This window comes from Phyllostomus hastatus, unplaced genomic scaffold (genome assembly GCF_019186645.2).
Source record: "Phyllostomus hastatus isolate PE091 unplaced genomic scaffold, TTU_PhHast_1.1 phas_contig_1, whole genome shotgun sequence".
Taxonomy (NCBI): Eukaryota; Metazoa; Chordata; class Mammalia; order Chiroptera; family Phyllostomidae; genus Phyllostomus; species Phyllostomus hastatus.
Window position 1 is genome coordinate 46101182 of NW_025333498.1, and position 25076 is coordinate 46126257.

At 34.3% G+C, this 25076-nt stretch overlaps 1 protein-coding gene across 1 annotated transcript in view; it reads left to right on the plus strand.

Moving 5' to 3' along the window:
• Positions 1-25076, plus strand: part of LRP1B (LDL receptor related protein 1B) — a 1811620-nt gene that overhangs the window by 1015192 nt on the left and 771352 nt on the right. Inside the window, exon 11 of the mRNA XM_045853515.1 lies at positions 2725-2961. Within this exon, the coding sequence (XP_045709471.1) occupies positions 2725-2961 (237 nt within the window). The remainder of the gene's footprint in view (positions 1-2724; positions 2962-25076) is intronic.

Below are 25076 nucleotides of genomic sequence, written 5' to 3' on the forward strand. Positions count from 1 at the left end.
AATAAAAACCCAGAAACAATATAAATATCTAACCATAGGTAGGTAGCTGACTATATTATATTGTCTCTCTAGTAGGGAACATGATGCTGCCATTGAAAAGAGTGTTTTAAAGACTTTTTAATGACACAACAAAATATCATTACATTTCTTAAAAAGATTTTTATTTACTTACTTTTAGAAAGTGGGAAAGGGGAAGAGAAAAAGAGGGAGAGAAACATCCATGGGTGGTTGCCTCTTACACACCTCCGCTGGGGACCTGGTCTGTAACCCAGGCATGTTCCCTCACTGGGAATCAAACCAGTTTCCATTTGATTCATAGGATGGTACTCAGTCCACTGAGCCACACCAGCCAGGGCAAAAATATCATTACATTTTTAAGAATTAGGTACTAAAATACAAAGGTAGTATATCTCTATTTTTTATAGAAGGAAGTTATCTATGCATATAAAGTTGGTCAGAAATACTCAAAATGTTAATTTTCAAATTAATATCCACTATTTTTAAATAATATAATGCTATTTAAAAAAAAATCCTGCCTGGGTGGCTCAGTGGATTGAGTGCCAGCCTGTGAACCAAAAAGTCATTTGTTCAATTCCCAGTGAGGGCACATGCCTGGCTTGCAGACCAGGTCCCCAGTGGAGGTGCATGAGAGGCAACCACACTTTGATGTTTCTCTCCCTCTTTTTCTCTTTCCCTTCCCCTCTTTCTAAAAATAAGTAAATAAAATCTTAAAAAATAATAAATAATACACACTGAGAGGCTGTGATTGCAATGATGAAGAGGAATGTAGATGTTCTTTGCCCAATAAGTTTATTCCTGGAAATGTATACCAAGAGATCATCTAAGAAAATATATAAAATGGTATATTGAAAAAATACTTATCTGCTCTGGTTGGCGTAGCTCAGTGGATTGAGCATGGGCTGTGAACCAAAGTGTTGCAGGTTCAATTCCCAGTCGGGGTACATGCCTGGGTTGCAGGCCATGGCCCCCAGCAACCGCACATTAATGTCTCTCTCTCTCTCTCTCTCTCTCTCTCTCTCTCTCTCTCTCTCTCCCCCTGCCCTCTCTAAAAATAAATAAATAAAATCTTTAAAAAATACTTATCTCAGTATTATTATAATAATAAAAAGGTAAAACCAACTGAGGAATGGTTTGACAAATTATCATGTATCATAGTTATACCAAAAGAAACTAAGGCTTAAAATAATCAACGTAGAACATAATTTTGATACTAAGATTCAATAATGAAAGTAAAACAAAATATAAAACTGGAGTGTCCTCTTCTATATAAGAAACTGTGCATTAGAAAATTAGCTAGATAAATGAAATCTGAAATATCCATACAAAGGAAGAAAATACAGAGGTGAAAATGAATATACAATGACTACAACCACCATGGGTGATATCCAAGAATGCAATAAGAAAAAATTAATTCACAGAAGAATTCACACATATAATCCATACATGTAAAGTTAAACAATCTACTCGAGAAATATATACAACATATGTCTAAAGCTTTTAAAAATGCATGATTAACTCAATATTCAGAATATGAATGTCTCTAGGATAGAACTGAGGTATCTCCATGCTTTCCCATGTTCTTGAAATATTCTTAAGATCCATGCTAGATACATTAAATTTGTCATATTTTATTCTCTCTATATATAAATGTTATAAAATTTATTAACATACATTTAATATTCAATAACTCCAATTAAAAATAATAGAAAATATGGATAATAATATAGTTTATATTGAGGGTGTTGTGTTTATGTTATTAATTTTTTCTTTCAAATTTTCTATAATGTAGATATATAACTGAAAATCTCATGATATGGTTATTCAAACATAATTAAGTCAGTTTTCAATAGGAAAATTATATGTTTCTCCTTTCGTACAAAGTAATTCTTTCAAAATTATAGAGACTAAATTAGCAATTGGAGAATCTTGCATATATTTTTATATACAATTCTGAAGGAATCAGTTTATTCTGTGATAAAGCTAACTTGATTTTGGCATTTTAACCCAGGATAGAGGTTTTTGGGGGGGCTTTGTTTGCCTTTTTTTTTTTTTTTTTGGTAAGGGTTGTGTTGTGCATTAGTTTACTGGCCTCGACCTCTAACATTCTACTTGAGCTGTAAAGAAAAAAGTGATGCTATATCCAGCATTTGATTTCATTTCTTAAAAAAAATAAATCACATACTTAGATAACTAATATATTCACATGCAAGTTTATGATATTGTTTGATTCTTTTGCTTGCTTCTGACAGTCTGTAGATGCAAACTGAAGAGAGGAATGTTTTATATATTCTGAAGTTTTAGTATTGTCAAACATAATGAATTCTACAGTTGGTATGTAAAAAACATGTTAGATAGGTTGTAATGAGGTGTAAAATTAAATGTGTTGGATGTTATGATAAATGTCCATTTTACAATTACAAGTTTTACAATAATTTTCCATGTTTTTTGCTATACTGACAGTTACAGACAAAAGAATAATTAACTAAATAAAACTCATTCACAGAGGTAATTTCTATTTTAATTAAAGTAATACAGTTAGCTGGCCTTCTTGCATCAAGATACGGTTGGCATATTTTAGAGTTTAATTTTTGGTATTGAATTTTAAAAACATTAATTGTGCCAGTTAATTAAACCATGGCATTATGCAGTGTAAAGAAGATTAGGCAGCGTCACTTGTTTATGTCTGTAATCTTCATTCTGCAGGACCCAAGAATGAGTTGTTTCTTTTTTATGGAAAAGGACGTCCAGGAATTGTTAGAGGAATGGACTTGAATACCAAAATAGCTGATGAATACATGATCCCCATAGAAAATCTGGTAAACCCTCGTGCTTTAGATTTTCATGCAGAAACCAATTATATCTACTTTGCTGACACCACCAGTTTCCTAATTGGCCGACAGAAGATAGATGGCACAGAGCGAGAAACCATCCTGAAAGATGGTAAGTGACAATGTGCAACATTAATGTTTGATTGCTTAGAGATAAAGCACTTTAATGGGATAAAACCAATGTATGTCAAACTGACTTTAACCAGAGCCCAACTTACTGGTGACTTAAAAATATTTGTTAATTTAATTTTTTCAGTCATGCTATTTCTACATGTATTTCATATTCCAGCATTTTAAAATCTTCATTATAAAATTGAACTTGAAATTATCTATTACATTTTAAATATCACAGGAATTAAATTCTGCTATTTATTTACTGTCATGGAAAAATATAGATATAAAATTCTATGTTTACAGTTCTATATAGCAGAACATAAGATTTTAGCAGGACATGAGGGACTTGAAATATTTCATTTTTACTAGAATATAGATTACATCACTCAAAGTACATTAAGAATATTAATGCCCTTGTTCTAGTTTGCTTAGTTTGTTTTTGTTTTATTTTTTTTTTTAGGTTCAGTTGTTGGTAGTTGTGAGTTTATTGTCATTTTACTGTTCACAGTTTTGATCTTCTCATTTTCTTAGATAAGTCTCTTTAACATTTCACATAATGAGGGCTTGGTGATGATGAACTCCTTTAACATATCTGGGAAGCACTTTATCTGCCCTTCCATTCTAAATAATAGTTTTTCTGGATAGAATAATCTTGGATGTAGGTCCTTGCCTTCCATGACTTGGAATACTTCTTTCCAGCCCCCTTTTGCCTGCAAGTCTTCTTTTGAGTAATCAGCTGAGAGTCTTATGGGGACTCCTTTGTTGGTAACTGTCTCCTTTTCTCTTGCTGCTTTTAAGATTCTCTCATCTTTCATCTTGAGAAATGTAATTATGGTATGCCTTGGTGTGTGCTTCCTTGGGTCCACCTTCTTTGGGACTTTCTGAGCTTCCTGGACTCCCTGGAAATCTATTTCCTTTGCCAGATCAGTTCTCCTTCATTATTTGTTCAAATAAGTTTCAAATTTTTTACTCTTCCTCTTCTCCTTCTGTCACCCCTATGATTCAGATGCTGGAACATTTAAAGTTGACCCAGAGGTTCAAAAACCTCTCCTCATTTTTTTGTTTTTTTTTTTGCATTCTTGTTTCTTCATTCTGTTCTGGTTGAATGTTTATTTCTTCCTTCTGCTCCAGATCATTGATTTAAGTCCTAGGTTCCTTCTCTTCACTGTTGGTTCTCTGTATATTTTCCTTTATTTCACTTTGCATAGCCTTCACTTCTTCCTCTATTTTGCAACCATACTCAACCATTTCTGTGAGCATCCTGACTACCAGCGTTTTGAACTCGGCATCTGATAGGTTGGCTATCTCTTCACTGCTTAGTTCTATTTTTGGAGTTTTGATCTGTTCTTTCATTTGGGACATATTTCTTTGTCTCAGTGCACCTGTTACGGTGTAAGGGTCAGAAGCTTAGGTATTTGCCAGGCTAGGGCAACCCACAGTCAGTGCATTGTGAACCTATATGTGGAGGAGGGCTCAGAAAGAGAACAATGCTGCTTCCTGGGCTCTTGACCAGCTTTCAGTCACTTCCCCTGATACCTAAATGGAGGTCACATGGAGGACTTTCAGAGGGGAGGTAGAGAGAAGGGGGAAAAAGGTACAGGGAATAAGAAGCATGAATTGTAGGAACAAAATAGACAAGGGGAGATTAAGAACAGTATAGGAAATGGAGAAGCCAAAGAACTTATACATATGACCCATGGACATGAACTTAGTGAGGGGAATGCTGGCGGGAGGGTGGTGCAAGGGAAAATGGAATGAAGGGGAGAACAGAAGTGGGACAACTGTTACAGCATGATCAAAAAAATATAATTAAACAAGAATATTAATGTCTCCACTGTGATCACAAATCTTGCATATTGTTTCTTACTTTATACATCCTTAAAATTCAGTTTTAAAATTGCCTTTGAAATATCAGTATATCTAAAGAATCTTTAGATTTTATGCTCATTTTATTTATAGATATATGCAATATGCAAGCTTATATGTATATGCTTTATTAAAGTCAGTGGATTTCAGGAACTAATTGGCTTAGGAACAACCAACAGGGAACAAAATAATATAACTTTGGTACAAGTAGAAAAGACATTTAATAATCAAGCAAACCAAACCTATGAGTGGCTACTAGTCAGATTAGCATGTTAACTAATGATTTTGGAGCTCAGTTTCCTCATATATATAATCTGTTTATTTCTCAAATATTTAAAAAAATCCTTGATTAGTGAACATTAATTGTAATCTTACTTTTTGAAGGACACTGTGCTAGCTATCATAATAGATTAAAGAGATTTTAGGAAATAGTTATTGTGTTCAAGGAATCCATAATCTACTTTGGGATATAATATAAACATGAAAAAATATAAAGTGTTTGAAGTATTTAACTTAAGTTCAAAGATAGCCCAAGGAAATATATGATTAATCAAGAACATCTATGTGGGGAGATAAAAGAAGGTGAAGAGGGGATAATTGATGATGGAAAGAGACAACTTGGGGTGATACAGTGTACAAATTATGTATCATAGAATTGTGTACCTGAAACCTATATAATTTTATTAACAAATGTCTCTCCTGTACATTACATTAAAATAAAATCTAAAAAAAAAGAACATCCATGTAAGGAGAACCCACAGGAGGGAAGAGATTTCTTTATGGAGATATTCTCAGCAAACTCTTTGTGGAGGAAGTATTTTAAATGGATATTAAAGGAAGAATGTTAAATAGGAGTGGAAGGTACTCCATGAAAACAGTACAAGAACACACTCTTCAGAAAGAGGATGTGGGGAACATTAAGTGGATTCTTATAGGAGATTTGTTTACAGTTAATAGTAACAGAGTAGATGTGAAAGGTGGTATAATAAAATAACTACAAGGTTAAGTGTAGGGTCCTGTATATAAATTGTGAAGGAGTAAGAGATAGGAAACAATTTTAAGACAAAGAATAATGTGAATTAAATGATATTTTAGGAGAATCAATCTTATAGTGGAGTGCAGAATGAATCAGAGTAAAGGAAAGAAAATAAAAGTAGACAGACAGACTACCATCATTTACAGCATAATGGATAAATGAATGGTGTTCTCTTATCCTTCAAAGGAAATCAGGGCAGCATAAAAGATTTTTCATTCACTCACGTTCACTTTAAATCAAACCTTTAATGATAAAAAGTACAATTTCCATGAGTGACAGATGAAGTGCTATAATGAACAATATGCCTGCTTTTGTCTTTTGTTCCCCAATTAAAGATTTTTACTTTAAATTGGATGTGGCAGAGACTGTCTGCCTACTTTTCTCTATAATGTGATTATCAGTTGATAGGAACTTGACAATTTTAGGACAATGAAGTTGCATGTTCTTCCTGAGTAGTAGATATATTTGGATTGGTCTAATTTTGACCTAGACATTTTTAACAGGGATGGAAATATCATATAGATGATTCTTGGTTTATTTTTAAAAACTGTCAGTTCCAGTGTTGTGTCTGAAGGGTTTAGCCAATAGTTCTAACTTTGACAACCATATTTTACCAGTGACATTGATGGTTTTTTGCATTCCACCAGAGCAACAGAAATCAACTCTAATAGCTGCTTCACTTCCAAGCACACTTGTATGGTTTTGCTTTGGCAGTATGAAAGTTATAAGAACATTTTGTAGTCTTCTACAACTGAAAAATATTAACATTTTGACATTCCTATACAAAGACATTAATGTATTTTTATTAGTTTCTTCCCAGTAAGGAGAATAACAATAGATATCCTGATACAAGATTAACATGTTAAAACACAACTTACATTTGGCAAATGACAATTTGTGATTCTTGGAATCAGTAAAATCAGCTTCACTCTGTATTTAGTCTGTTAGCTAGAGTGTCTACAATCCAACCTGAAGACTGAGAGGCAATTCTTGGCTTTGTTACAGACGCAGGGCAGGGTGTATGACATACTGTTACTGAAAGGACCCCCCTTTTTTCTGGGGGTACCCCCGACCTACTAGGTTGGCCTTGCCTGCTGCCAGGGGAAAGACATCGCTTAATGCCAGAGATTAGGGAAAAGGAAAGGAATTATTCATTTAAAAGCTATGCAGACTTAGAGTAATGACAATGTCTTCATTAAAATACTAAAGTCCTTTAGAATACCCACAGGTACACACAGTCTTTCCTCCTCCCTCTGCTCAGTCCAGAGTACCATATCTCAGGAAAAGAAGTAAAAGTCCATGATTCAGGCTCCTGGAACCATCAGCTATGTCGCCACCACGATCTCCAGTTAATCCAAAACCACATGACACCTTCTTGTGGCACCTTCTCATGGCCCACCAGCAAGAGTCCTTTTACCCCTTTTCTTCCTGGCAAAGTCTCTCCTGCTTCCTAAGCCATGTGGCAAAAGAGAGCACCCCAAAGCCATATGGTCACAACCTCTGCCAAAGCTGCAGGATCCCCATTCTGCCAAAGCCCTGTGGTTCTCCCCCTGGTATGTCTGCCATGCCTACATTTAAATCCCAGTGCCACTCTTCCCCTGCAGCCTCATTTCTTGCTCCTCCCACAATCAGTTATACCTGCCAGCATTCCTGTATTCTTCCAGCTTTACTGGGCTGCCATAGTAAGTCTGGGCAGGTATGGCCCTATGGCATGGAGCCTATCATCTCCAAGCTGTCATGCAGGCTTTGTAACCACGGGGAGTTGCCTCCCAGTTACATCCTGGGTGGAAGTCACTTTCATCCCCCTGGCTCAAATCTTAGCCACAGCTATTTAACGTATCCATGAAACCAGTTAAAGGTTATATATATATTAAATGACCATGCCAGAGGTTAGTTATGAAGCTGTTGCTATACAAAACAGATCCGAATGGCTCTGCTCCATGTGTCCCATCCCCCAGCCCCGACTTGTGGGGGTGAGAGCATCCTATATATATATGTATTTTTTCCTAATATTTCCTGGACACCTTGAGTTCTGGACCCCATTACAAATTTGACTCCCTATTTGCCCCCCACCAACTTGGCTGTACCCTGTTACAGTTTGACAAATAATTCTTTAAATTTGGCAGAAATTCTCAGTCTTAGATAAATTTGTAGTTTGAATCAGTACAGGCTATAAAATTTTTGTTTGTAAATAAAACAAATATTTTGGACATCTGTATAAGCTCAGGTATTTCCTATAAGTGAAAATAATTAAAATAGCATTTCAATAAAATACCAATCTATGTTCAGTTTTTGAGTTTTTTGTTTCAAAGATTAATTGAGAACCTTCTAAATATGGTAGATCCTATAGTCTTTGTGGCATCTCGTGAGCTAAAATAGTACTTAAATAAATGAGAAAGAAAGATTGTCCCTTTGAAGTACTTACATATATCTAAAATATTACTAAAATTATCTGTGAAATAAAAACATATTAGTGATTAAATAAACATAGACTTATATAAAGACAAAATAAATTACAAATTTGCATTTTTTCATTCTTTAGGATTTTGCCAAAATTTTGTGAAATTTATACTTTATTTTTTAATTAGTTATTTGATTTGTTTATTTGTTCAGTCAATAAATATTCATTGAATGCCTTCTGTGGATCTGGCGCTGTTCTAGATGATAGCAATGCTGTAGTAAATAAGACTGAGGCTCATATTTGGTTTACAGTCAAACAGTAAGAGACAGATAAATAAACAGATAATTGAAGCACATAATGATAAATTATATAAAGAAAATAAAGTAGGATACTGTGATACAAAGTGAAAGAAGATATCAACAGGAAGGGAATTTATTCTAAGTGATTGGGGAATTTAAATCAGCATTATTGCCAGGTATAATTGTTACTGTCTCATAAACAACAAAGCAGATGCTCTTTATAAGATTGAATTCACTTTTATCTTCTTGGTGTCTTGTCCAAGATTTACTTTTCATTGTAGTATATATCAAAATCTTCAACATAAGAGGAAAACATAAAATAATAACTTACTATTCAATTTATTATTAGGCCTGTATTCTATTAGTACAATACTTGTTTTTAAATCATATAAACTAATTCTTCTGGGATACATATATCCAAATAGAAGGCATGTGAAAATATTTTTTCATACTGTTCCATTTTTTAAAAGTATTTTAAAATAACTTTTGCAAAACATTTTTGTTCTCAGTTTGAACATTAATGCCTGAAGCTACAACAAAAAACTGTAGTTTCTATAGATCCTGCAATTAAACTAGAGGCTTGAGATCACTAAGTTGCTGGTAATTGGTCACAATTGCCACAGAATGAACACAAAACCTGTACTCCCAACCATTTTGCTATACTGACCTTATACACTTATTAGGCTGGGCTCAACTTGATTGAGGTCTAGAGTATGTATACGTTTCCACATCCTGAATCTTCTTATAACTGAAAGTATATTATAGGAGAAAACTGAACATCTTTGGACAGGATACAAGATATGCCCCCTTTTTTATGTTATGAATAAAAGTATAGCCAGGAAAGGACCAGCAGTATTTTTATGCCAAACATATTCTCTAAATAGCACGTTTAAAGTTAATTTGTTGATGTATGACCAAAGAGTAATTCCATTTTTATGTGATTGCTTGTCTAGCATCTGAAGGGCCAAGCCCCATTCTTTTCTCACTTCCATCCCCAGCATTTCCCCATTCCCACCATGGGTTTTAGAATACAACAGTAACTTTGTTACGTTTGAAATGTGTAGTGCTATACATGGGCCATAAATTGTTATTTGATAATTCATCATTGTAATTCTAAAGAACCCTTGCTGCTACCACTACACACACACACACAGGCACACACACATACATGCACATAACCATTAATTTAAAACCTACTTTAGACCCCCAGAAATATTTCTAGACCTCTACTCTAACCAGTTCTAGGACAGGATGTAATTTTTTCTCAAATGACACCAATGTTACAATAATGTAATTTTCTGAACCTAAAGATCACCATTTGTTCTAGGATTTCAATGAACTTCACTGTTGTATAACCACCAGTATCTCACCAAGTGTCTCACAAAATTTCTAGTGCCTCACAAAGATTGAGTTTTACAGCGGTGGGAAAAACACCATGAGCTATCACTAATGAATTATGTTAGAAAGTTCCTATGAAGTTTAAGGATTATGCCTTGTTAAGCATTTTAAAATTAAGAACAAACTTTTAATCTGCTATTAGGTTACAGGTGAATATCAATCTTGTTTTTCTTATTTTAGCTTTGAACTTTATCATAAAAATGCCTAAAACTCTGAGAGATGTAGACTCTGACCAACCATTAAGGGAAATAATGAATGCATTTGTCAATCATGAGACGCTTCCTAATTAAAACTGTTGAGAAGAGATTTGTGTTTGCAGCTCCTGAGAATCTAATGGATATTGTCCTGCTGAGTTGCAAGGTTATGTAGCCTATTAGCATGTGCTGACTCTTGTTGACTATCAGTAAGATGTTTTCCTGTAATTTACTGGAAATTTGAGTCCTGAAACATAGGTTCGATTTTATGGGTCAGTTTGTAAGTTGATATTTATCATATTTTTGTTTTTCCCATAAAATATATGAGATATTAAAAAAAAGTTTAAGCCAATATATATGTATTATTTGCCTGAAAAGTTGACAGGGACATAAAAAGATTGAAATCTGAATTCTGAATATATCATAAAAATGGAATAAGCCACATGGCTGATGGATCTTAGTAAACATAGGGAAAAAGGGAAATAATTCCCCTTATTTGTTTTCATCAAACACAGGCATACACACATACATGTATATGCATTGGCATACACAGCGTACTACACACACACACGAGTTCAGGACAGCTCTAGAAACCTCCCTAAATGTTTTTATGATGGTAATGTTAAATTGCTCATAAGGTCAAAAGACACAATGTGAAAATACTTGGTAACCCCCAAAATACAGTTGAAGGACTATTATAAATATAATTTAAATATAATAATATATATTATATTATATGTATTTTATGTATTTATATTTATATATAAATATATTATATATGCTTATATATATTAAAAATCCTACCAATATTCTTATTGGTGGGATTTTTGTACACTTTATACAAATTTCCAGTTTTTAGCATGAACTTAAATAAAGGAAATGCAGTCAACACAGTTGCTTAATTATTCCTAGCATTACATAATTTTGATTTGTTACTTCAAATTCACTTGGGATTCCTTTAATTACCTAGTACTACCCTTTTGAACATTCACTATAATTGTACTGTTGCTAAAATAATACAAATTTTTTATTTAAATAGTTTGATAAGTCATTTTTGGTTGTCATTGCTTTGTTGTTGGTATTCTAAAGCAGGAAATTCTAGATCAAACTGTGGAGTCAGGTAACATACACAATGTAACCTGAGCAAGTTCCCGTGAATCTAGCCATTATGAAAGGATTTTACAGGAGTGCTAAGTCAGTTTGTGTAACAAGCATATTGGAAAATGTCACTCTGACCTATCTAAAGTGTAGCTTTATTTTATTTCCCATTGACTTTAAAAACTCATTCAGTGGAGTAAACTTCCTTTCCCCACAGTAAAACCTGGTGAAATCCCAATTCTTTCTGCTCGCAATTAGGACACCGACTGACCTCTCAGTCACTTTAAGTCAGAAACACACCTTGATTTGGAAATTAGAATACTCAATTCACTATATGTATGTGTATATGTATATATACATATGTATATATACACATATGTATATACACACACACATATACACATTATAATTCTAAATGTAATATGTAATCAAATTTTCCATACTCCCCACTTGTGCTATCTTTTAGCTAGAAGCCTTGAAAAGAAAAGGAAGGGAAACGGTCTTTTCTCTTTCTCTGCCTTGCATTTATCTTCCTCACCACCCCTCCAAGCCTGTTAGTCAGTTTCCAGTGTCCACTCACTTCTTAGCATTCATGGGAAGAGGTAAGAGGGTTAAAGTTGTAAGGAGTGATACAGAGATAACAAAGCTCTTATGTGTGCTGGTCCCATTGTAAAGTGGCCTCTGTGAGCCTGACAATCTAAAATTTACTCTCTTGGTGGGTAAAGATATGTGTGTGTGGGGGGGGGGGTCTGTGTGTGTGTGCAGGTCTGTGTGTGGATGAGCAAGATTTTTTTGAGGATCTCTCTAATTTCATTTCCCTTAGTCAAGGTACATGACACTCTATGCTCTGACTTTGCATCCCTAAATAATCAGCTCATATGCATCCACTTAGTGTGTGAGACCTTTTACCCAGATGGGCAAACTTGTTGTACTACATGGAAGGCATCCCTATGCCAGTATTTTCTCCTGTGTGATTCAAATTTCATTCACAAAATTATTTGCAAATCTGCCCCAATAAACTGTGGGAATGAAGAAATACTGCAAATCAACCACCACTATTCTGCCACCAGAATCAACTTTAGCTTTTTCAGGTGAGAAACTTTCTCAGGGGTTTCATGTATTTGGAAAAGCAACTGTAGAGAATTCAATTCAAAGATCTCCTTGAGGTTCCATGGAAGCTCCATCAGTAGAGTGTAAGTGAAAAGCATCCCTCCATTCTCTTTCGTACTACCTTGGGAGTTTACAGGGTGCAGGGTAGCCTTACAGAACAGCAACATTGCTCTCCAAAGACATCTCCTAAAATATTTTCCTTCTTACATTGTTTTCTTTATGCTCATAATCTGGTTGAGGCATCCATGAATTCTGGAAACAATTCTGCTCAAGTTGATTATACAGTGTGAGACTCTTTTTCTCACACTTAATTTGACATCATTTCCTCACATAATTTTGGCTTCTAATCAAAGCTGTAATTTTTACATCCCATTACAAATGTCATGGTGAGTTACTATTGCTATTGATTCTGCAAGAGTGGTCAACCAAATTGGGAAATATTCTAATAGACATTAGGCTATGGTCCAAATACTTGGAAAGGACATATAAGAAAAACCATAGTAAGACTATTTTGAAAATTCACTTAAACATATAGGTAGCAACAAATACTATTTTCATTCACCATTATGCTTCCAGATTTTATTTATTTTTTACTTTTTAAAGTATATTTTATTGATTATGCTATTATAGTTATCCCAATTTTTTTTCTCCCCTCCTTCCTGTACCACTCCATCACCCTCCAACATTCCCCCCACGCCATAGTTCATATCCATGGGTTATACATATAAGTTCTTTGGCTACTCCATTTCCTATACTATTCTTAACCTCCCCCCATCTATGTTGTGCCTACCATTTATGATTCTTATTCCCTGTACCTTTACTCCCATTCTCCCACTCCCCACTCATAATCCTCCATGTGATTTCCATTTTGATGATTCTATTCCTATTCTTGTTGCTTGCTTAGTGTTTGTTTGTTTGTTTTTTGTTTTTAGGTTCAGTTGTTGATAGTTGTGAGTTTGTTGTCATTTTACTGTTCACAGTTTTGATCATCTTCCTTTTCTTAGATAAAATCTTTTAACACTTAATATAATAAGGGTTTGGTGATGATGAACTTCCCTAACTTGACCTTATCTTGGAAGCCCTTGATCTGCCCCTCCCATTCTAAATGATAACTATGCTGGATAGAGTAATCTTGGATGCAGGCCCTTGCCTTTCATGACTTCAAATACTTCTTTCCAGCCCCTTCTTGCCTGTAAGGTTTCTGTTGAGAAATCAGCTGATAGTCTAATGGGGACTCCCTTGTAGGTAACTGTTTCCTTTTCTCTTGCTGCTTTTAAGATTATCTCCTTATCTTTCATCTTGGGTAATGTAATTATGATGTGCTTTGGTGTGTGCTTCCTTGGGTTCAATTTCTTTGGGACTCTCTGAGATTCCTGGACTTCCAGGAAGTCTATTTCCTTTGCCAGATTAGGAAAGTTCTCTTTCATTATTTTTTTCAAATAAGTTTTCAAATTCTTGTTCTTCCTCTTCTACTGGAACACCTATGACTCGGATGTTGGAATATTTAAAGTTGTCCCAGAGGTTCAGAAACCTCTCCTCGTTTTTTGTTTTGTTTTTTTTTTTGCATTCTTGTTTCTTCATTCTGTTTTGGTTGAATGTTTATTTCTTCCCTCTGCTCCAAATCATTGATTTAAGTCCCAGGTTCCTTCTCTTCACTGTTGGTTCTCTGTATATTTTCCTTTATTTCACTTTGTATAGCCTTCACTTCTTCCTCTATTTTGCAGCCATACTCAACCATTTCTGTGAGCATCCTGATTACCAGTGTTTTGAACTCTGCATCTGATAGATTGGCTGTCTTTTCATTGCTTAGTTCTATTTTTGGAGTTTTGGTCTATTCTTTCATTTGAACCGTATATTTACATATTTTTGTCTCAGTGCACCTGTTATATTGTAAGAGTTGGAGCCTTAGGTGTTTACCAAGAAGGGGCAACCTCGTGGTGCTGTATATGGAGGAGGGGCTTGAGAGGGAACAATGCCACTTGCTCAGCTCTTGGCAGGCTTTCGGTCACTTCCTCTTTTACCTGTAAGAGGAAGGGCAAATTGGGCCCTTCTGGTGCTGATTCCTGGGTTCGTGGGTTTGTGTATGTTCTAGGACCCCATGGGTCTCTCCAATGAACTCTCCTATGAGGCTGGGAGTTCCTCCTGCTGCTGAAACCCCACTGGTTTTTATGGCCAGATGTTTTAAGGCTTTATTTCCCTGTACTTTAACCCTGGGCTGTCTGGTCTCTTTCATTCCCCAGTTGTTCATCCCAGTTTATCTGCATGAAAATGTGGAACCACCGTGTCCCCCAGCTGCCACCTTACTGCATGCCCTTTCCACCCTGACTTTCTGTCTCTGCCCCTCCTACCAGTCTGCATGAATATTTCTCCTTTAACTCCTTGGCTGTCAGGCCTCCATACAGTTCAATTTTCTGGCAGTTCTATGTGTTTTTTTTCTGATAAATTCTAGCGGCTTTTACAATTTTATTTATAAAAATCAGATTTATTGCAATATAATTTACATACAATAAAATTTACCTTTTTAAAGGAATAGTTCAATGTATTCACTTGAGTAACCACCACACAGTCAAGTTGGAATATTTCTAGCCCCCCAGAAAGTTCTGTAGTTTTTCTACTAACCACTAATTTAAGATCTATTCTGATCCATGTATTCTTTCTATAGTTTTACATTTTTCTGAAATGTCAAAAAATTAATTATGTAGTGTATAGCCTTTGAGTTTAGCTTGATTCACTTAGATAATGCTTTAGATTCCTCCATGTTGTTAAATATATCAGCTAATCTTTCCTTTTCTGGGGTTAGGGGGGCGGTATATTATATTGTATGGAGGTACCACAATTTTTTAACTCATTTACCATTTGATATTCATTTGTATTGTTTGATATTTGGTCAATTGTGAAGAAAGATATTATAAACATGTACATATAATATATTTGATGAGCATGGGTTTTCATTTCTAAAAGTGGATCACCTGGTAATAAGGTAAGTGTATGTATAACTTTATAAGAAACAGCCATAGTCTTCAATCTATTCAAACTCATTTTCAGAGTGACTGAGCCATTTACCTTTTCCAACATCAAGATTTGAGAGTTCCAGTTGTTCTGCCTGCTCTCCAGTGTATGTTATTACCAGTCTTTTTTATACAAGCATTCTAATAGGTGGATGTTGATACCTCATTTTTTTAATTTAAAGGTTTCCACATAAAGGTCATGTCAGGTTTTATTCTATTAACAGCAACACCTCTTTTGTTGACCAGTTTATCTTACTGAGTTGATTGTCTTTTATTTCTTTTTGTATATGTTATAAATATTTATTGAATATCAAATACTATATATAGAAAAACAATATGGATTCAAATAAGTAAAATTTATGCCTGGGGAATAAACAAATTTTCTTCCATCATGTATTATTGTGGAAAGTTTGGTCAATTTATTCAGTAATTGGGCTGGATTTGGATTTTGTTCCTATTATAGTTATCTTTGGTGAATCAAAGCTTTCAGTCCCTTGCAGTGATGGGCTGATATGACCTTGTGCTTTGTGTGGGGCCTGCTCATCACTCTGGTTTTTATAGTCCCTGTATGACTGTCTCTGAGGGTGTCTCTCTCTACCCTTGCTGGCTTGTAATGACAGAGAGTTATTATCTGTCACACACGTGGGAGGTTCATGATGGCAGAAGAGGGATTTTCCAATCTCTTGCTCTAGTCTCTGATTTAGAGTCTGTGTGTTAGGGGTTTGGGCTTTGGAGGTGGGTCTTTCTGTATCTCTTCTCCCTAAGCAGCAAATATCTACCATTTATATGAGAGAAGCCCTACCGCTTAGGTAGTAAATATCTTTTCATTTTCTTTTTCTTTTTAAAATCAATCCAAGTTTCAACACCTTCTCTACACCTCTGTTAGGATAAAATGGCTTTGTTTCTTCTCTACCCTCAGCTTTTATGTACATTTGTTTTAGACCAGTGCCAGTAGACTTTTTTACCCATCTCCAAGCATTGGACCAGTGTTGCTTTTTGCAAATAGCAAACTTGTGGTGGAGCCATGGGTGTTTGTTACCCACTCCCTCAAGGTCACATGGTTTTGGCTTCTATTCCTCCTTCAATGTCAACTTAATCTTTGCAGTTCACCTTACCTTGGGGAAAGGGAAGGAGGTTTCCTGCCCTTTTTCTAGGGGCAGTTTTTTTGTTGTTGTTTTTTATACCTTTCACATAGGCAGTGGATCTTGGTCTTACATCTGGGAATGAAAAGATCTTCTCCCCCTTCCCCAGTGATTTAGAAATTTTCTTTTACATGAGAGAAGAGTCTGGGGAACAGGGTGTGTTTCATGTCTGTGAGACATAGTAGGGGGTTTTCTTAGGCTTCCTGCTATGCCTTTAATATCTCTCCTATGAACTAAATGAAAGGAATCAATTGTGTCACGGTTTCACAAAAATTCTAAATTCTCACATTAAATCATAGTTGGTTTTAATAATCTTTATAATTGTAGTTTTTATATGTACTTCAATGGTCATTGCTTCTGACTCCTATTCTCTGCCAAAAGTACAACAGTTCAAGATTATTGGGCTTTCTCTTATTGTTTTGTGTTTCAATATTCTTTTCTGGCTCTGTACATTCCAAAGGGATCCCAACTCTACATGTCTATAATTCATTAATGCAAATAGGAATTTAAATAATGCAGAACATTTCTTAAAAATATTGAAATATTTTAAAGCTGTTTTTGCCACCTTCACTTTAGCACTAGACTCAAATTTTAGAAATGACTAGTACTACTTATGAATACATGTATATTCCTTATGATGCTATTTAACATTCACAAAATAGCCCTAAAATTTTTCACTTATTGTGAAAACATGTTTTCTACTTTTAATAAGCTCATTCTGTATTTTTAATAAATAAAGTAGTACAAGTTTTCATTTTCAAAAAGAAAAATTGGTCAATACATTACATTATCAGGGCAAAAATCTGTTATTAAATATATGATACAAGATGATATGAATAAGGGTTATTTCTGAAACTGATCCTTATTTAGTAAGATTTCCATTCAATACTTGCATAAAACATAATTTAATTGCCAAATATCTTCCAGAAAGTAGGTAAGATATTCATCTAAAAATAAAAAAAAAATTGTCATTCTCAAAGAGTTTGCTTTCTAGTTGAATGCATGTCAGATTATAAATGAGGCAAAGGATTTAGCATAAAATTAAGCAAATAATTTAACCTGAAATTGACTTCTATATCCACAAAAATTATCGAAAAATATTTTAACAAAATATATTTATGACAGTGTTGAAAAATTAAGAAGTATCTCATCAGTGATCAGAAATAATGAGAGCTTCCTATCCAGGATGTGGACTGGACCAGGCTGACTATAGCATAAGAAACCATAGCCTAAAGCCCTGGCTGGTGTAGCTCAGGGGATTGAGCGTGGACTGGGAACCAAAGTGTCCCAGGTTCGATTCCCAACCTGGGTTGCAGGCCATAACCCCCAGCAACCGCGCATTGATGTTTCTCTCTCTCTCTCTCTCTCCCCCTCCCTTCCCTCTTTAAAAATAAATATAAATAAAAAAAATCTTTAAGAAACCATAGCCTCAAAACACCACAGGGGTAAAGTTTAAATATAAGAGTCAAAAAGAGAACTCTATAGTTCTAATAAGTAAAGAAGATTAAAAAGGCATTATGGGAATTGTTCAACTAATTTCATAATTAAGTGAACTAAAAATAGTGGGTCCAATTTAATTCATGCCCCCACCATCAACTATACCACTCAAAAACACTAACAAATAATGGGTTGGGAATTGTCTATTTATTTAGGAGAAAAAGGAGAAAGTTAAAATTTTACCTCAAAAATATTAGAAAAGTAAAGGTTAAAGTGAAGAAGAAATATCAAATGTAGAAAAATATAAATATGTTGTTGTTATTTTTTTAATGTATTGGGACTTGAATATCTTAAGCAAGACACATACCCCAGAAGCTATTAAATAAATTATATATATATACATGTATATAATATTTAAAAATACTTTTACATTTTTTATTGTATCTTTTTCATTTCCATTTATCTCCCTTAAACCTCCCTCCTCTGCTACAATCACCAAATTTTAGTCCATGTCCATGATTCCTCTTTCCTTTTTGCTCAATCCTTCCACCTCTTAATCACCCACCCCCTGAGCTGTCAGCTTGATCACTATCTATGACTCTTCTTTATTTTGCTCATTAATTCAGTTTGCTCATTAGATTCAACATACACGTGAAATCATACGGTATTTGTCTTTCTCTGACTGGCTTATTTAATTAACATAATATTCTCCAGTTCCATTCATACTGTCACAAAGGGAACATTTTTCTTCTTTTTTACAGCTTAGTAGTATTCCATTGGGTAAATGCCCCACAATTGTGTTATCCACTCATCTACTAAGGGACGTGGCTGCCTCCATACTTTGGTGACTGTAAATAATGCTGCAATGAACAAAGAGGTGCTTATCTTCTTTTGAATTAGTATTTCCGGTTTCTTTAGATACATTCCCAGAAGTGGAATTACTGGGTCACATGGCATTTCCATTTTTAATTTTTTTGAGGGTATCTTCATACTGCTTTCCACAGCAGCTGCAACAGTATTCATTCCCACCAACAGTGCAAAAGGGTTCCCCTTTATCCACATTCTCTGCTTTCTATAGCCCCTATATGGCTGCCTCTGAGGGCTTGTTTGTTGATTTATTGATGATAGCCATTCTAATAGGTATGAGGCGATATCTCATTGTGGTTTTAGTTTGCATTTTTGTGATTAGTGAAATTGAACATCTTTTCATATATCTATTGGCCATCTGTATTTCTGTTTTTACCTCTCTTATTCAACATAGTACTGGAAGTCCTAGCCATAAAAATCGGACAGGAATAAGAAATAAAAGGCATCCAAATTTAGAAGGTAGAAATAAAACTGTCTTTATTTGCAGGTGGCATGATATTGTACATAGATAACCCTAAAGATTACACTAATAAAGCACTAGAACTGATAAATGAATGCAGTAAAGTAGCAGGATACAAAATTAATATCCAGAAATCAATTCCCTTTTTATATGCCAATCAGAAAGTGAAATTAGGAACAATTCCATTCACAATTGCTTCAAAAAGAATAAAATACCTAGGAATAAATCAGACCAAGGATATAGAAGACCTATGCTCAGAAAATTTAAAAAAAAAGAATGCCCTGGCTGGTATGGCTCAGTGAATTGAATGCAGGCCTGCAAACCAAAGAGTCACAGTTTTGACACCCAGTCAAGACACATGCATGGGTTGCAGGCCAGGTCCCCAGTGGGGTGTGCGTAAGAGGCAACAACATATTGATGTTTCTCTCCTTCTCTGTCTTTCTCTCTCCCTCCCCCTCTCAAAAAAAATAGGGTCTTTAAAAAAAGAAAGAAAATTGTAAGACACTAAAGGAAGAAGTTAAAGAAGATACAAATAAATAACAGCACATACCATGTTAATGGATAGTTGGAATTAACATCATTAAAATGCCTATGTCACCCAAAGCAATCTATAGAAATAATGCAATTTCAGCCCTGGCTGGCATAGCTCAGTGGATTGAGCATGGGCTGTGAACCAAAGTGTTGCAGGTTCGATTCCCAGCCAGGGTACATGCCTGGGTTGCAGGCCATAACCCCCAGCAACCGCACATTGATGTTTCTCTCTCTCTCTATCTCCCTCCCTTCCCTCTCTAAAAAATAAATAAATAAAATCTTAAAAAAAAAGAAATAATGCAATTTCTATCACAATACCAATGATGTATTTCACAGAACTGTTTCAAAAATTTATATGGAACCACTAAAGGCCTCAAAAGCAACAGCGATCTTGAGAAAGAACAACGTTAGAGGAATCATCATACCTAATATCAATTTATACTATAAAGCCATAGTAATCAAAACAGCATGGTACTGGTTTACAAAAATACATAGATGTCAATAGAACTAAATAAGGAGCCCAGAAAACAACTCACACATTCATGGTCAATTAATATTTGACAGAGGAAGCAAGCACATGCAATAGGTTAAAGATAGTTTAATCTATACGGTGTTTCCAAAATTGGACAGATACATGCAGAAAAATGTAACTAGACCACCTTTTAATACCATGTATAAGGATAAATTCAAAATGTATTCAAAGCCATCAGTGTTAGGTTAGGAACCATAAGAATCATAGAAGAAAACATAGGTAATAAAATCTCGAACATTGCTTGTAGCAATATTTTTTTTCTCATTGAATATGTCCTTGGGCAAGGGAAACAGCAAACAACAACAAAAAAATGGGACTGCATCAAATAAAAAGTTTTTGCACAGCAAAGGAAATCTTCAAGAAAATAAAACAACCACCACAGAATGGGAGAATGTATTTGCTGATACATCTGATAAGTTATTAATATGCAGAACTTACAAAGTCCTTACAAAACTCAACACCAAAAAAAACCCAAAAAACAAACAACCCCCTGAACAACCCAATTAAAAAATGGGCAAAGAACCTGAATAGATTCCTCTCTAAAGATATTGTTGCATCAAAGAACATAATAACCAAGTGAAACATAAAAGATAAACTAGGCAAAAATATTCTCAGTATATAGAAAACATATTAGAATAAAGGCAATGTCAGAAAAATGTTTAAAACGATCTGTCAAGGCATTTCACAGAAGAATGAAAATTTCCTATTTGGGTACTTGGAGAGGTTCTCAACATCACACTAATCATGAAAATTTAAATTCAAATGGTATGGTAAGGTCAATTTTACCATCCTTATCAGATTGAAAAAATAAAAGGCTGATAATATGTACTATTAGTGACATAAGAAAATAAAATATTTTTCATGTTATTGGGAAAACTGTAAATTGTTATAGTGTGTTTAAAGAATTATTTTATAATATCTATCAAAATGAAATTGTACATAGTAGCTGCCTAACATTCCACTATTCGTTATCTATTACTTTGAGACTATATTTATTTTTTCTTCAAAAATAATCATTACTTCTAATAACAAAGAAATTGGAAACAAATGCTCATTAAAACAGGTTTGATGCCTTTTTAACATGAGTTATACTGAGTAGCAGTAAAAATGCATACAGTAGAGCTACATATATGGCTATGAACAAATCTCCAAGAGAAACATAAATAGACAAATTGAGTCAAAAATATATTTTTAGAGGTAGAACGATCCTATTTATATAAGTATATTAAATGTTTTGGAAAATTAATAAACTCTCTATAGGGATTATCTCTTAGGAGGGCCACGTACATGATTTTACTCAGGTCTGATTATTCTTTGTACAAAATGAAATGCATTCATATACAATTTAGTTTAAAAGAAAATAACTATTACAAAGAAATGAAATACAATTATGGCTACATATGCTATAAAACCATTTTAACACAACTAGTGAAGCTATGTTCACTTTTGTTCACATTAATGTAAATTGTTTCAAACATAGTTTCTTTCTTTTAAATATTTTATTTATTTTAGAAAGAGGGGATGATAGAAAGAAAGAGAGGGAGAGAAACAGTGATGTGTGAGAGAAATGTCTATTGGGTTGCCTCTCACACAAACCTCAACCAGGGACCAGGCCTACAACCCAAGCATGTACCCTGACCAGGATTCCTACTAGGGACCTTTGGCTTCGAGGAAAAATGCTCAACCCATCGAGACACGCTGGCCAGGGCTAAACAAATATAGATTCTTTATTAAAATAAACAACCCTACATTTCTATCTTTTCTCTCACTTTAAGTTTTTTCTGCTAATATTCATTCCCCTAAATATTTACACCATTGAATTTCTTCCTTTTAAATTTATATGAGGATTTTTTTCTAAATAAAGGTGGATCTTCTTATTGCAGGTTAGTTGTACTACAATTTTCTCCCTATATCTTTACAAACATCTAACTACTCTCTGTCATGATTTAGTTGGCTATTAAAAAATAACTTCAGTAACAATTATTTTTTGTATGTTACACATACTTTATTTTGGAAAGTCCTATATAACATTTTACTCTGCAAGGACTTCAAGGATTATGAAATTAAGATGGAGCAAAAGTAAAACATCGCGGGCTGCGAACCAAAGTGTCGCAGGTTCGATTCCCAGCCAGGGTACATGCCTGGGTTACAGGCTATAACCCCCAGCAAATGCACATTGATGTTTCTCTCTCTCTCTATCTCCCTCCCTTCCCTCTCTAAAAGTAGATAAATAAAATCTTTAAAAAAAAAGTAAAACATCAATTTTGTCTCACAATTTATTTTTTTAAGTAAAAGGTAAAATATTGAGTCAAACATTTAAAATATTAGGTAGGAAATTTAAACTATTCAAACTATCAATCTTAGGTAATTAACTAATGTTCTTCAATTCTGTAATTTGATGACATTTTTATAATTTTTGTTTCTTTGTAATATATTTATAGATATAGCTATGTACACATATATTATGTATATACATTTGCCATTATGTATAACTCCCCCAGTGTACCTATAGAGTACTATAGTAAGTGAAATAAGTCAGTCAGAGAAAGACAGATATAGTATAATTTCACTTATACATATGTAGAATCTAATAAAAATAAATAAACAAATAAAACTGAAACAGAACCATAAATACAGAGAACAGACTGATGGTTGCCAGAGGAAGGAGGATTGAGGGACTGGGTGAAGATAGTAAGTACAAACTGCTAGTTATGAAACAGTCATGGGTATGTAAAGTACAGCCTAGAGAATATAGTCACATTGTAATAACTATTTATGATGCCAGAGGGGTACTGGAAATAGGAGGAGCACTTTCTGAAGTGTGTGATTGCCTCACCACTGTGCTGTACACATGAAACAAATACAAAATAATATTAAGTGTAAACTGTTATTTTAAAGAAGTCCCTGACAGGACCATGTGTTGCTTATCTTCTAACAATTTCATGCAGATGCAGATAGCAAACACTCGGTAAATGTTAACTTGGAAAAGTTTACAAAAATAAAACTTCCATAAATAAAGCCACCAGTATCCTTTGTGTAAAAAAAAAAAGAAAAGAAAAGAAAGGAAAAGGAAGGAAAGAGAAGGGAAGGGAAGGGAAGGGAAGGGAAGGGAAGGGAAGGGAAGGGAAGGGAAGGGAAGGGAAGGGAAGGGAAGGGAAGGGAAGGGAAGGGAAGGGAAGGGAAGGGAAGGGAAGGGAAGAGAAGAGAAGAGAAGAGAAGAGAAGAGAAGAGAAGAGAAGAGAAGAGAAGAGAAGAGAAGAGGAGAAAAAAAGAAATGAAAAAAGAAAAGACATAGTGAATGTTTGCAGTGTGTGTGTTAAGCAAGCACTTTACATGATTATCTCTTTTTACCTCATTCTTTATTGAATATAATTTACCTATCCTTACATTACTGACATTCTAAATTCCCTAGCACATTCAACATTAAGATGGCAAGGAAGGAAAATATTTTATTTTTCTTGCCTTTTTATATTTCATAGTACTTTATTTAAGTTAAAAACTACCCAACTTTTGCTTTTGATGCCACTGAGAGTGGTGATAGCATACATCAGACAGTGGGGTGTGATATATATTTAGCCTGTTTAAGTGATGTGTCTCCAGGTAAAATCTGGCTGCTCTCATATACATGGATTAGTTTGATTGGTAGGGGGTTTCTATAAAAAATCTTTTCTATAATTTAAAATATTTGAATAGATGTAATAATCAAATACTTAGACTAAGAATTTATAATTTCTCTTCTAGGCAATTTGTACTCTATGAAAATATCAGAATGATAATCAATTGTAACTATAGGAGAGGATTCTTCACAGGTATTCTAGAGTAAATAAGCTAGCCACACATCTCTACACCTTATTTCTTCTCTTCCCCAAAATCTATTGTGCTGATATGCATTCATTCATTAAAAAAATACACATATCTATCAAGTCAATATCTCTACTAGGAGTTTCCAGAATGAATGACACTTCAATCCTGACTTCATATTCCATAGAAACAAATGCACAAGTGGGTACACATCAGTGAATTTAACAAGAGTGTGAGTGGAAAATGTCAAGAATGAGATAGAGATATAGAACTAATCATATAATACTAAGGGAATTTAGACTAGGACACTTGAGTTTTAAAGGGAGAATAAGAGATTTGTGTAGCAGATAGAATGTTATTTTGGTTTTGCAAGGGGTGAAGGATTGAGAAAATGAAAAATGCAAAAAAAAAAAGAGAGGGAATAGGAAGTAAAAAGAACACAGTCATGGGGAATAAAACTATGCCTGTGAGAACAGGGAAAGGACCCAACTTTGCTAACATTTATTCAATACTGTTGTTCGTAGGTGCTTTACATGTTATTTTATTTTACCTTCACAATAACAAAATAAAGGGAGGCCTCATTATGGAAATTCTTATAAAACTAAAGTAAAAGAGAGCAGGAAAGTAAAAATACCATTTTCTCTCTGACACCAAAGTCATTTGTTTTTCCCAGAAGAGCTCACCAATTGGCTAAAAGTAGTATCATCCAGCGCACATGATTGGATAATAGGGCTTATGACTGAAGTTAGTGATCAACAATTATGGAAAATCTTGTGTGTTATTGGAAGGACAGTTGGAAGTATTTGTGAGATGATAGTAAGTCATTCATTTATATCTGCATTTAGACAACCAATATTCATTAAGATCCTCTTCTATATAAACAACATTCTAAGCCCTGGAGATACAGCAGTGCACAGGAAAGACACTGTCTTG